At 47.3% G+C, this 13,425-nt stretch overlaps 1 protein-coding gene across 1 annotated transcript; it reads left to right on the top strand.

The window, feature by feature from the left end:
* The first annotated feature begins 577 nt into the window (after positions 1 to 577).
* yipf5 (Yip1 domain family, member 5) lies at positions 578 to 11,997 on the top strand. Its single transcript, XM_042340001.1, has 6 exons — positions 578 to 643; positions 5,569 to 5,685; positions 6,304 to 6,464; positions 6,922 to 7,067; positions 8,099 to 8,280; positions 10,868 to 11,997. The coding sequence occupies exons 2-6, from the start codon at positions 5,582 to 5,584 to the stop codon at positions 11,028 to 11,030; spliced, it is 756 nt and encodes a 251-aa protein (XP_042195935.1). The 5' UTR covers positions 578 to 643; positions 5,569 to 5,581; the 3' UTR covers positions 11,031 to 11,997.
* The last annotated feature ends 1,428 nt before the right edge of the window (positions 11,998 to 13,425 follow it).

Raw genomic sequence — 13,425 nt, 5'->3', positions numbered from 1 at the left:
ACGGCAGCCAAGGACGCGCCAGCAGCCGGCGTCCCGCGAGCAACTCGTGGGTTGGATCGACTGACCAAATCATTATTATCGTTATTACCGTTATTATCAGTATTTTTTTATTGATTGATTGATTGATTGATTGATTGATTGGTTGATTGGTTGGTTGGTTGGTTGGTTGATTGATTGATTGATTGATTGATTGATTGATTGATTGACGGGGGATTAGTACCGATTATCACTTGGCGGTGAGGCGCTTCGAGACGGGATAAGGCTCTGCGTCAAATGCCGGGATTATTATTATTATTAATTATTGTTGTTGTGGTCGTGATGGAGAGGGGGTGGGGGCAGTGGGTGGGTGGGGGCAGTGGGTGGGGGCAGTGGGTGGGTGGGGGCAGTGGGTGGGGGGAGTGGGTGGGTGGGTGGGGGGAGTGGGTGGGGGGGGGGGGGGAGTGGGTGGGGGGAGTGGGTGGGGGAGTGGGTGGGGGGAGGGGCAAAAAAAGCCAGAAGGTGAGAGGGAGAGAGAGACACTGCGCCTTTAAGAGGCTGAACGCATGCGCAGAAGCGGGAACACCCCCTCGCCGTGTGACCCGGAAGTGACTGTCAGGAGGACCGGGACACGTAGCAGCAGCGGCGGCGGCGGCACCGGCACTGGGTAAGGCTCCCCGGGGGGGCTCGGGGGAGACCCCCCACCGGGTACTGGTGATGGGGGGAGCGGAGAGGAGGCAGCGACCCCCCACCCTCCCCCCTCCCCCCCGGATACAGCTGCTCAACCGCAGGGCCTCGGGCTCGTTCTGGCCCACGGACACCAGCCTGGGCTGAGGGGGGGGTGGGGTGGGGGGGTATTGGGGGAGATGAGGGGGGGAAGGGAAGAGATGGGGGGGAAGGGTATTGGGGTGAAGGGGCGGTTATGGGGTAGAGGGTGGGAAGGGGGTTGGGAATGGGGGGGGGGAGGGGGGGGTGTTGGGGTCCTGTCCTGTCACAGGTGGTGTCCCCAGTGATGCAGTGTCTTGAGAGTGGACAGTGTGTCTGTGGCCCCCACTGTGATGTCTGGGGTGTGGGGATGGGGATGTGTGGTGGGGTGTGCGTAGGGGGTGTGTGTGGGGGGTAGGGGTGTGTGTGTGGGGGGTGTGGGGGTGGGGTGTGTGTGTGGGTTGTGTGTGTGGGGTGGTGGGGGTGGGGTTGTGTGTGTGGGTTGTGTGTGTGGGGTGGGGGTGTGTGTAGGGGGTGGGGGGGGGTGTGGGGGGTGGGTTTGTGTGTGTGGGTGGGTGTGTGTGGGGTGGGTGGTGTGTGTGTGGGGTGGGGGTGTGTGTGTCAGACAGACACCCCGACCACCCTTTAGACCGGGAGCCCGGTGTGAGCCGGGATCAGACAGCGATCAGCGGGAGACGAGGCCTTGACCCGCTCAGCGATCGCCCTCCGTTTGTCCACTCGGAGCGTTGATCCTCTTCGAGGCTTCCATTCGATCCGACGTCCCATCGTTTCTGTCATAAGTAAACGCCCCATTAAACGTCGGCGGGAGTCGAGCCAGGTCCACGTCGGTGGTCAGAGAACGTAGTGTTGCAGCGCTTCCCGCGGGTTAGGCTTCCTTCGGGCAAATTGGGTCCAAATGGACCTGACCATCCCATGATTCTCCGTCTCGGGGAGGAGGTGAGCAGGGTCTCCTCAGGGCTGAACTGACCCCGAGGCCGCCAGCTGAACAGAATGCTTGCCCGCAGAGTATCGGAATCGAGTCAGCCCTCTGTGACGGTCTTGGTACCCGAGTCGGACAGATCGACTGCTCGGGTGATATGGCATCACCTTTCTCCAGCTGGATGACTTTCGTGTGTTGAGTACAAGGTTTAGCCGATGTGGCAAATCCTTGTTCAGAGATATCAATCTTTCTCACCTGACCCCTGTTCTACACGGACTCGATCCGCGACTGTTTGTGTGGGGACGCTGCCGTGCGCAATTGGCTGCCATGTTTCGCCCACAAATTTATACAGTCAGTTCACTTCACAGTGTACCGCGTGAAGCGCTTTGAGACGCGATAAGGTTCTACGTCAAATACAAGGATTATTATTATACAGAATTGCTGTGAATTTATTGATGTGCTCAGTGTAAGCTTCGCCCTGTTGAAAGAATACTCCAGACTGTGTGCTCAATAACAATCAACTATTTGTTTTCACAGCCCATCAGGTGGTTCGCCTTTTCATAGGGTTTTTGATTCGTTTAAAAAAAACATCTTCAACAGATAATTTCGAATGTTTGGTTTTGCCTTAATTTTCTGATTTCTTGAAAATTACTTTCAAGTACAAAAATGGCCGATTTCTGAGTCATACAGTTGTCACTGACGTTACCCTCTGCTGTCTATAGAGGCTAAACGTCATTAAACATTGTCTTGTACAGGTTGAGCGCTTGCTGCCGTTGGATCTCTCTCATTCAAATAAATGTGCTCCCAGTTTTCAAGGGCTAATTTGAGCTAATGGCAAAACTACTTCTGTAACTCATTGGGGATAGAGATTCGAGAGCAGGCGATGTGCGGCGGAGGGAAAAAAATGACTTAATTGGAAAATCAGAATATATGTAGTTTCTCGCAATTTTTTTTAAACATCCGAAGATTTTCCAATAAAGTGTGAAGGTTAGGAATACCTCCACAGTGTGAAACGTTTCGAGGATTTGGCTCTATGTTTTCATCCTGACTTAAAGGATTTCTATCTTTGTTCAGTTGTAAATGAATGGCCCCAGATTGTCACAGGATCTCGGTGTTAAAGATCTCCTTCACTTCAGCAACGGATCAGATCTGAGCAATCTCCCAAGCACGTTGAAATATTACACATTACATCCAGGCAACAACAACAACAAATTACACTTGTACAGCGTCCTTCACGTCCGAAAGACGTCCCAGAGTGCTGGATGGTCAGGGTTAGGGTTTTTTTACCCGAGCTCGGAGGCAGATCTGTGATATCGCATTGCAATGGATTCAGTGGGGATGAATAAATAGGACGTTGGCAATTAGTGCAGGTGTATTTGTTACAGTAGCGCTGAGTGCTGTAGGGCCATTTACCTCCCGTGGTTCAGTCGTTGGCAAACCCTGCAGCCTGCAATGGATCTGCTGTGGTTGCAAATGACTTTTTAATTCATCAGAGCAACTTGTACTTATATAGTGCCCTTCACGTAGGATAATGTTTTTTCAACGCTTCACAATAACTGGGTCGGATGCGAGCAAGGGAAGAAGGGTGGGGCGGGGAGGTATGATCGTAAACGGGCGTGATTGAAGATGTAGGGATTAAGGAGGGATTTCAAAAAACAGGAGGAGGTGAAGGGAGGGGCAGAGGGAAGGAGTTCTACAGGTTAGAGGCCTAGTAAACGAGGACTGAGCCACTGATGGTGTTACAGAGAGGCGAGAAGGTACCAAACCCAAGATAGCTGTGAGGGGGGGGAGCAGAGGAGCAGGTCAGGAGAGAATGAGAGGGATGGAGAAATGTTGGGGTATGAGGAGATTTATAGACGAGTCGATTTGAAGTCGATTTGTTGGGAGCCAGTGGAAATTGGCGAGGGCTGGGGTGATGGGGGCGTGGCATTTGCTGTGGGTGAGGATACAGGTGGTAGAGTTTTGGATCGGCTGGAGCTTTTGGATGGGGGAACTGAGGAGACCGGCGAGGAGGGCGTTTGAAAAGTCTGGGCGGGAGGTTTATATGCTATCTGACGTAAACCTCCCAATTGCTAGTTCGTAAAGGTTCCAAGATCAATGGGACTGAATTGATTTAAATGTACTGATGCCTTTCAAGCTCAATTCCAATATGAAAGTTAAGAGAGCTCCAAGACGCCAACCCACGCGAAAGGTGCAATCTCAATGTTGTCGTCATATTTTCAGTGCGGAAACCTGTTGTTTTGGGGGAGCAAATGAATTCACAACTTTGCAAGCTACGTTGTTTAGAATTTGCCGAGTTAAATCTTAAAAGCCAAGCAATTGGAATTGCACCAAATGGGGAACCCAATTCCCCCCATTTTCTGAGCTTTTGATTGCACTTTTCCACTTCAGAGCTTCAATGTTCTGCACGTTTTTCTCTCTCTTTGCCAAACTGGAGTTCCTGCTGATGACAAGAGTTAGCTTGAACTACTTGGTAAGAGTGAAACATTCTAGAGTACTACAAAATGGACTCTTAACCCTGTCACGATAGCAGGAGAGAGAAAGAGATAAGTGCAATGCTGCTAATCATCGATTGGACCGGCTATAATGTGATTTTGCAGCGTGTCAAACTTGATACACTCATTAAGCATAGATGGACCTATGAACCAGCCCCAAACAAGAGGCTGTTAGCTTAATCCGTGGCTTTTGATACAGTGCAACCCTATTGTGACGGACTTCTTTACAGAGCTCCATTCAGTGCGCTTACACAGCAAACGGGAAGCGGCCCAGGGAGTGTGACCTGATGACAAAAAGGTTGGCCATGTTGCTGCCTTCAGCACAGGAACCAGGCGACGTGCAAGAAGGAGTCAGTCAGCAGTGTGCACGCACAGTGATATCGGCGATCGCGCCTTGTTGGGATTTTACAGATCCATTATAACATGGCTCGCGTCTTCGAGACGCCTCAAAGGGCTTCACAGAATATAACTGTAAAGTGTGGTGACGACATTTGGTGGGTGAAACACGGCAGCCAATTACGCACAGCAGCGTCCCACACACAGCCGTGGACTGAGTGACCTAATTATTATTTTTGGAGGGGTTATTACCTCCGGGAAAACGATCCGCCAGTCGACTAACAAACAGGTTCCTACTTACTGCAGGGTAAACCGGGGCGTGTAGTGTGAGGAAACTTGCCAAATGTTTGGCCCTGCCCGGGAATCGAACCCAGGTCTCTCGCTTGCGAGGCGAGTGCTCTAACCACTGAGCTACATGTAGAACAATGTGACTCAAATTTGCATGGCACTATTCAGCGGGACTGCATGGCGGAGGCTTGATCTGCTGCAAAGTGGAAACTTGTTTGTCTACACAGCAGTAGGTGAGCAATTGTAGATCACACGAGTGTGATTCTCGACAAATGCAATTTACTGTTTCTGTTGGAGACACTTATCTGAAATAGCCGCGCAAATGGAAATCCAGCGCCAAATTAGTTTGTGGGTTTTTTTTTGGTTTGGAGAATTGCCCGTCTCGGTGCACAGTGTTTCAGCCATGATTATAACGACTTAAAAAGACCTGCGGTAACTGTAAACACACACCGTTTGCAGAGAGAAAGGGTTGAACTGCTGCAGTTCTACCTTGTGCTGGGTTTGATGAGTAGCCTGTTTTGCCGTCTCTCTGGGAGGAGAAGCTTGATCCTTTGTTAAAGTTGATTATAAACACTAAACAGATAAATTTAAAGGCACTTTACTAGAATACTATTGGCTGCCGCCTTTCGCCCACAAAATGTAGGGTCAACTCACTTTGCAGTGTATTCTGTGAAGCCCTTTGAGATGACTCGAAGACGTGATTAGGCGCCATATCAGATGCAAGGATTATTATTATACTAAAGGCAGCATTATCTTGTTGCAGGTTATAAAACAAGCTCTGTGCTAAAGAATTACTTTTTTTTAACTCTCCTTTTCTTCCTGTTACAGTGAATTAGTTGCAATGTCTCAGTTTAACACAGAATTCTACCCGACAAGTTATCATGTTGATGACCAAGGCCAGAGTACCTATGACTGCAGCGCTGCAGGGGATCCTTCCCAGGACAGGTCAGTACTTGAGATCTAATTGTATCAGGACCTCGCCAAAAGGATCCTTATTCCTACCTTCATAACATGACTTGCTCTAACACCAGGTCTCTGCAATCGTGGTGTTATCAGGGAATAGGCAGGGTGCGTGATGGGGGTGGTGGGCTGAGGGTGGGGAAAGAAAGATAGCTCCACACTGCTGTGTAGTGCCCTGGGATGCCTTTCCAACGTGAAGGGCGCTATATAAGTGTAATTCGTTGTTTGTTATTGTTGTAATCTATTTACTGAGCGTGCACCGGTGATGGAATTCATCTGGATAGCAACTGGCATTTGTCGAGACCTCAAATCGGGAGTGAGCCGGGGTCTGCTCGCCTGATATTTGTTGCTACCCGGATTTATTGTGTGCGTGTTCTGTTGTTGAGGGTAGTGCGCATTGCACAGTATGCAGTCAATTCACTTGGAAGTACAGTGCATTCTGTGGGCGGGCCAACTGAAACGGGGGGGGGGGGGGTGGGAGAGGGCCGGATGTGGCTCGGGGGCCGCCAGTTGGACCACCCGGTTTTAAATTAGGGAAGCAGCACGTCGTTTCTGGCTCCAAACGCAGAGCGGAACCAACTTTCCTTTTGCTCTTGCGTGCAGGCAGTATAACAGTTACCCTCAGCAAGCCGGGTACGTGTACCCAACAATGGCACAACAACCCTATACAGGACAGATCTACCAGCCAACACAGACCTTCACTCCGAGCTCGCCACAGTCCATGTACGGCAACAGTTTTGAGGATGAAGCCCCATTGTTAGAGGGTAATAAATGGCTTTTTTTTCCTCCTTGGCTTTCTCCGAAACTTAAATCACCCCAGTTAAGAAGCCGGTGCCTGACTTGTGCTGCTTATTCTCAGCGTTTGATGAAGTTTTAGCTTAGAACGATGTTCGAAACAGATCCGTACAAAACCTTTCCTGCACACAAAAAAAAATTAAATCATTGGGGTCACTTCAACCCACGGCTGTTTGTGGGGACGCTGCTGTGCGCAATTGGCTGCCGCGTTTCGCCCACAAAATACACAAGTCAATTCACTTAACAGTATATCCTGTGAAGCGCTTTGAGACGTCTCAACGACGTGATAAGGCGCTGTATCAAATACAAGGATTATCATTATTATATCTTACTATTACAGCTGTTACAATATTGCCCTGATCGATCCAGATGGAAAATCGAAACTGATTTGCGTTACCTTTCATTTTTATTCTGCGAATTCCACAGAGTTGGGAATTAACTTTGACCACATCTGGCAGAAGACGCTCACAGTTCTCCATCCACTGAAAGCCTCTGATGGCACCATCATGAACGAGACCGACCTTGCCGGCCCCATGGTGTTCTGTCTGGCGTTTGGAGCCACATTGTTACTGGTAATGCTACGTTTTCTGTGACTTGCCCACACACTCCCCCAACCTCACTTAAGCGATCGACATCTGCTTTGGGAGTGTCGCTTTTTATCCACACGATTTGTTTTAACTGGATTTTTTTTTATTCAGGACCGGTTTACTTCCCCGTAACAACAACAACAACAACAAGATTCCATTTATAGAGCGCCTTTCACGTCAGGAGGACGTCCCAAGGCGCCCATAATCACGGTTTTACTGTTCAGCGCCTTGGGACGTCCTCCCGACGTGAAAGGCTCTGTACAAGTGTCATTTTGTTGTTGTTTTTGTTGTTTCTTCCCAAGGAGGTTGGCAATGAAGGCGAGACCTTAGTTAGAATGAGGTGCTATAAGCTTGCCACAAGCCATTTCAGACTTGTCATTTATTTTTCTCGCAGAGCCGCAGCTCTCAGGCCACCATAACTGCTCTCCGGGAAGATTTTCAGGCAGTAATTTTCAGAGGGTCTTATCTCCCAAGAGCACGACATTGTGCGAAATGTCCACGAGCAATCGATTCTGGCTGCCACATCATTTAGTGCAGGTGTTTTAGTGCAAACTGTCGCAATTAACGCTATTTTGTACCCTGTCGGTTTTCAGCAGGCAAAGTATCATTTTCAGCTTTCTCCCATCTGGCAGTTGAAATTAATTATAAATGGTTATCTTTACAATGCCATCCTCTCATTTGAACTGCTGTGCAACACTTGTGTGAAAAAGCTGCTTTTCTAGCACTGAATGTTTGTGAAGGCGTGTGTTTTAAATGTGCATTTAAAATGCTGTGCGCAATTGGCTGCTGTGTTTCGACCACAAAATATACAGTCAATTCACTTGGCAGTATATTCTGTGACGCGCTTTGAGACGTGATAAGAGCTATAATCAAATGCAACGGTTATTTGTACCTCTCTTAGTTGAAACAACTCAAAAGTTCTTTACGATAATTTTGAATCTGACGGTGGACTTGGATAGTTGGTCGCCTATGTTTTCAGTGAAACTCTTGCCTTTCTTTTAAAACATGTCTTTCAGGCTGGTAAAATCCAATTTGGTTACGTGTATGGGATCAGTGTCATCGGGTGTCTGGGTATGTACTGTCTGCTGAACCTCATGAGCATGACTGGAGTCTCCTTTGGTTGTGTGGCCAGTGTCCTCGGCTACTGTCTGCTTCCAATGATCATCCTCTCCAGCTTCGCTGTCATCTTCTCTTTGCAGTAAGTATCGGAACCTTAGCAGAGATTAACGATTGGACTTTCATACAATACAAAATTACATTTGCACAGCGCCTTTTCAGGTCGGGAGGATGTCCCGAGGCGCTGGACAGTCGGAGATTTGGACCTGAGTGGGTGGAGGTTGTTGGGGTAAGAGAGGGGTTTGGAGGTAAGGGAGGGTAGGAGTAGGAGGGTGGCCCAAGGCACAGTCGAAGAGCAGGGTCTTGAGACATGCCTTGAAGGCAGGGAGGGAGCGAGGCGAAAGGAATGTGTGATGGAGTTCCAAAGTTCGTTTCACTGTCAATGAAGACTCAATCCAAGGAATCTGTGTAAAATCGTAGGATTCATGTTCGAAGAATCAATGATGTGGAGGTAGTGGCGTTAAAGGCAGAGATACTTTGCAACACTTTGCAATGATTGTTTTCAGGGCAGTTTATCATTTAAAAGTAATTAGGTTTTAGTAACTTCAAACTAAGTCCCACCCATAACATTAACGTCTCGTTGATAACTGAAATTACAAACTCGTTTTTTTATATAAATTGCCCAAACTAAGCCTCTTAACAGCCTCCGAGCGATGCATCGAAACAAATGGATGGTTGATGTCTTGCAACACTGGCAGCATTTATTGAGCAAATCAGTTGCAAAGCAAATCCGGTGTGTATATTGGAAAATTGCTTCTTCAAGCAGTTTTCCCGAGCTGCCTCCCCGTCCTGTTGCTGTAGAAACAGCCCCGCGATACAAACAGCAGCATGATCAACCTTAAAACTACTCTAGCACTTGTTTCGGTCGTGTTTATCTTTCCTAGTGCCTTCAGAAGCAAGGCACAGTGGTATTAAAATGGCTTGCTGTCTCTTTGGTAGAAAACTTAGTCCATTGGCAACTTATTTTGATCACGTTTGCCAACTTTTAACACTGTAGACTGAGGCAGGGCTGTTATTGGAGGCGAAACTGACTTATCTACTTTCGTGCCTGATGTCGTACACCTCTTATAGGTGTTGAAGGATCTGGAAACGGTTGGTGGTGAAGCATCAGTAGTAACTGGAACTCTCTGCCTTTATCCCTCGCCCTTGCCCCTTCCTTCCCCATCCCCATCCCCAAGGCACGGTCGAAGGGGAGGGTCTTGAGATGTGCCTTGAAGGAGGCAGGGGAGGGAGCGAGGGGAAGGGAATGTGAGACGGGAGTTCCAATGGGATGATGAGGGGTTTGACACTGTAAGGAGGGAGAAGCTATTTCCACTGGTAGGGGAGTCAGTGACTGGAGGTTTTAAATACAAGATAGACACACGAAGAGTCGAAGAAGAGCTTAGGACAGTGTTTTCACACACAGCGTAGTTGGGGTGTGGAATATCCTGGCAAGTCAGAGGGTAGAAGCAGATTCCACAGGGAAGTAGACACTTCGGCGAGCGAAGAAATCTTTTATGGAAATATTCCGAGACAGTGGGAGCGAGACAGTTTTCTCTTGAGAGCTGGTGCAGACTCCATGGGCTGAATGGCTTCCTCCTGTGCTGCACATTTCTCCGATACACTCTCCAGATAAGTTGTCGCAACATGCGGAACGCGTTAATACTTTGCAAACGCGTTCTTATCTAATTGTCGCACCGCTGGGAATCCTGCTTCTAATTATGTGCTGATCAAGACTTGAGGTGAAAAAAATAAAAGTGCTTAATTTCTGTCAGTGAGTTCGCTTTATTCCCTTGCCCAAACTGTGGTTTCGCCCACAAAAATACACTGTACAGTGTATCCCGTGAAGGGCTTTTTGAGACGTCTCGAAGACGTGATCAGGCGCCGCATCCAATGCAAGGATTATTATTATTATTTGACACCAGTTTGAACCCTTACTCCGTGTCTTATTGAGCATCTTAGCCACGAATGCAGCAGAGGAGCAGTCGCCATCGCCATTTTGTTTTAGCGAACCGACACGAACCGACCCGCAGTTTAAACAAACCGAACATAATGTGGGGAGGTGGGGGGTTGGGGTGGGGTGAGGGGGGGGTCTGACAGGCCATGTTTCTGGCTCATGGCTGCCATCACCATCTGCTGGCAGCGGATGGGACTGACCAGCTCCGCAGACGAGAGCAAAGCAAAACTTTTTAAGTTGCAGTTTTTACTTTTACTCCGTTCTGCACTTCAGACTTGAACGATGAAGATAGATATTGTGACACTGGAAACGAACTTTGCGGCCGCTCCACTTTACTTAAAGGAAACTTTTTTTTATTTTTTTTAAAAAAAATGTTTCCTTTTTTTTTAATTTACGTTTAAAGCTCCGGCCTCCTATTTATCCCTCGTGCCCTCCATCGGTGGCCGTGCCTTCAGCCACTACGCCCCGATACTCTGGAACTCTCTCCCTCAATCCCTCTGCCCTTACCTGCCCCCCCCCCCACTCCCTCCCCAATCTCAAACCCCAGCTTCCTTTTTGATCGTACTGGCGGTCACTTCACCCCCACCCCTCCCTCCCCCTCCCCCTTGGCTCGGGGTCAGACTCCAGCAATGTGAAGCGCTCCGAGACATCACCCCGCTTGAAAGGTTCCATATAAGCTCAAATTGTTGTTGGCGTTGGCGTCTTGAACGTATGTACTTTTCCTTTAACTCAGGGGATTGCTGGGCATTGTTATCGCTGCTGTTGTTATCGGCTGGTGCAGTTTGTCAGCCTCCAAGATCTTCATCTCCGCCTTGGCAATGGAAGGACAGCAGTTGCTTGTGGCGTACCCTTGTGCTTTGTTATACGGAGTCTTCGCTCTCATCTCGGTTTTCTGAACGCGCTTGCGAACGGAAGAGATCTCCACAGACTGAACTCGAAGCAAAACGAGCACCAAGGCCCCAGTCAACCCCAAGGGGGTCGAAAGCTTCCCAAAACTTCCCCCGCCGACAAAATAATCGAAGGCGCTTCTGATTCCAGGCGTTTGAGGGAACAATCGGACGAATGAAAAACATCTTGTGTTCATAGAATTTTTTTTAAGAGAAGCAAACAAAACACAAATTGCTGCATTAAAAAATATTCCCCATTTCAGTGGTTGAAGTTCTCGCACGTGATGATTAGAAACTAAAAATGATTTCCCATTTCCTTTGGTCTACAGGTGTTAGTAATCGGAGGGAAATGTTTTTGCCTGCATCTTGTAACAAAGTTCAGCGTAGGGGCAAATGTTCCCACCAGTGTACAGTGTGCCTGTACATTTCATTGGGAGGACTTTATTGCGACCACCAGGAAGTATTACTTAGAAGATGGTAGATTAGGGTATAAACAGGCAATGTCTGATTCTCTGCAACTCATTTCTAGTCCCTTATTTAATGTACTTCATGTATCTTAGCAGCAGGAATTGAACACCGTCGCGAAAAAGTTGTATTCCTATTCCGTTCGTGTTCTTTCTGCTTATCGAATCAGTGGACCATAACATTCTGCCTTAGGGAGGGAGGGAGAGAGGGAGGGCAAGGGATCAGAATGTTCTACATGTTTCCCAATGTGTTTGGCCAAAGAAAGTTTCCAATCCAATTTGTAGTTATTCCATGCCCTGCTCCATAATATAAATAAATGGTCAGTTTGCAGATTAATCACTACGCACACACTTGTATTTATCTGACTCATGAAAAACAAGTAATCCCATTCCAGTTCCAGTCTGTATGTGTCAGACGTTTTACTTTCGGTTTTTCTTTTACGATGCTTGATTCTATTTCTTTGAACATTAAAGTCTGGCCCTTAAGTTTATAATAAACTGTTTAAACCCCACTTGGTTTATGTGCAGTGCTCTTGTTTTATTGGGTAACCAAGTTTGTGAATATTGTCCTGTCATGGTACTTCATAGAATCATAGAATATTACAGCACAGAAAGAGGCCATTCGGCCCATCGTGCCTGTGCTGGCTCTTTAGAAGAGCCGCCCAATCAGTCCCACTCCCCGCTCTTTCCCCTTATCCTTGCAAAATGTTTCCTCTTCAAGTACCTATCCAATTCCCTTTTGAAAGATATTATTGAATCTATTTCCACTTCCCTTTGAGGCAGGGCATTCCAGATCACAACAACTCTGTCCTGTCATGGTACTTGGGAGTTAAAGAAATGTTCTTTATAATGCAAAGTAAGGTTCAGTATTGGTGCGTATACACATATAATTTGCCGATTAATATTGGAGTCTGTGTTATTGAAGGTGGAGCTTCTGCTCGAACTAAGACAGAGTTTCTGTTCGAATGCTGGGTTTATAAAAATGAAATTCCATTCTATCCTGTGTATGGTTTTCTATTGGAGACGCGCCCAGTATCAACTCGTTGCTGCAGTTTAAGAATACTGTAATTTACAGCATGTTAGTAACTCCAGTGGTATGATACTGTGTTTTAATAGAGTACAGGATTTCCCCTATTGGCCTGTACAGGACTAACTAGTTTAGTATTTTACAAGACATGTGAATCAAGGCTGCAAAATCTATTCCCCCAATGGCGTTCACCCACAAAACACAGTCACTCCACTTGACAGTATACTCTGAAGCGCTTTAAGACATCGCGAAGACATAATAAGTAGCTATGCCAAATGCAAGTCTTATTATTAAGTGCTTAGAGACAGTATCGGACGGGGAAAGCACTATATAAATGCAAGTTGTTGCTGTAGTACCAAATGTAAGACTTATTATTAATAAATCATTGAAGACATTTCGCTAATATCAAAAACATCAGTTAATGTTTTGGGATTTGTGACAATAGCAGGAAGGAGCCTTGTCCTCTGCAGTCCTTGGCTTCGCTGTGAGTGTAATTCTGTACGGATCCACAAGATGGTGAACTTGACCAGGTTTTATTTCATCTGCTGTCGGATCGCGGATCGCATTTCTAGAATTCCTCCCGGAAAATATCGTCAAAGTGAAAAACGAATGAAGCGATTGCAAACCCGTTGAGTCGCATGTGACTCGAAAGGAAGCAGAGTCATTGTCAGATTCTGGCGTCAATTTTGATCGAGGTTTGGCCTTTTGACGCCTGCTTTTCCACTGATGCCTTTACAGTACGTTACGAGATCTCTCAAACGTGCATCAAAAGCTTGGCTCGTGGTCCTGTGCTATTCAGAGAGAGAGGGAGAGAGAGACGTACATGAATAGAGTTGGGTGGATATTCATTTTCCCGCTTGAGAAAAATCCAATGCCAGAAAATGTTGCAAAAGGAAGGTGTCTTTTTTTTTTC

Source organism: Callorhinchus milii, unplaced genomic scaffold (assembly GCF_018977255.1).
Source record: "Callorhinchus milii isolate IMCB2004 unplaced genomic scaffold, IMCB_Cmil_1.0 Scaffold13, whole genome shotgun sequence".
Lineage (NCBI taxonomy): Eukaryota > Metazoa > Chordata > Chondrichthyes > Chimaeriformes > Callorhinchidae > Callorhinchus > Callorhinchus milii.
The sequence above is the reverse complement of the archived record's forward strand: the minus strand, read 5'-3'. Positions and strand labels throughout refer to the sequence as shown.

Bases quoted from the DNA above. Each gene is read 5' to 3' on its own strand.
- yipf5 (XM_042340001.1), top strand. From the start codon at position 5,582: ATGTCTCAGTTTAACACAGAATTCTACCCGACAAGTTATCATGTTGAT. The intron at 5,686-6,303 runs GTCAGTACTTGA...TCTTGCGTGCAG, and splicing joins GGGGATCCTTCCCAGGACAG to GCAGTATAACAGTTACCCTC. The intron at 8,281-10,867 runs GTAAGTATCGGA...CCTTTAACTCAG, and splicing joins GCTGTCATCTTCTCTTTGCA to GGGATTGCTGGGCATTGTTA.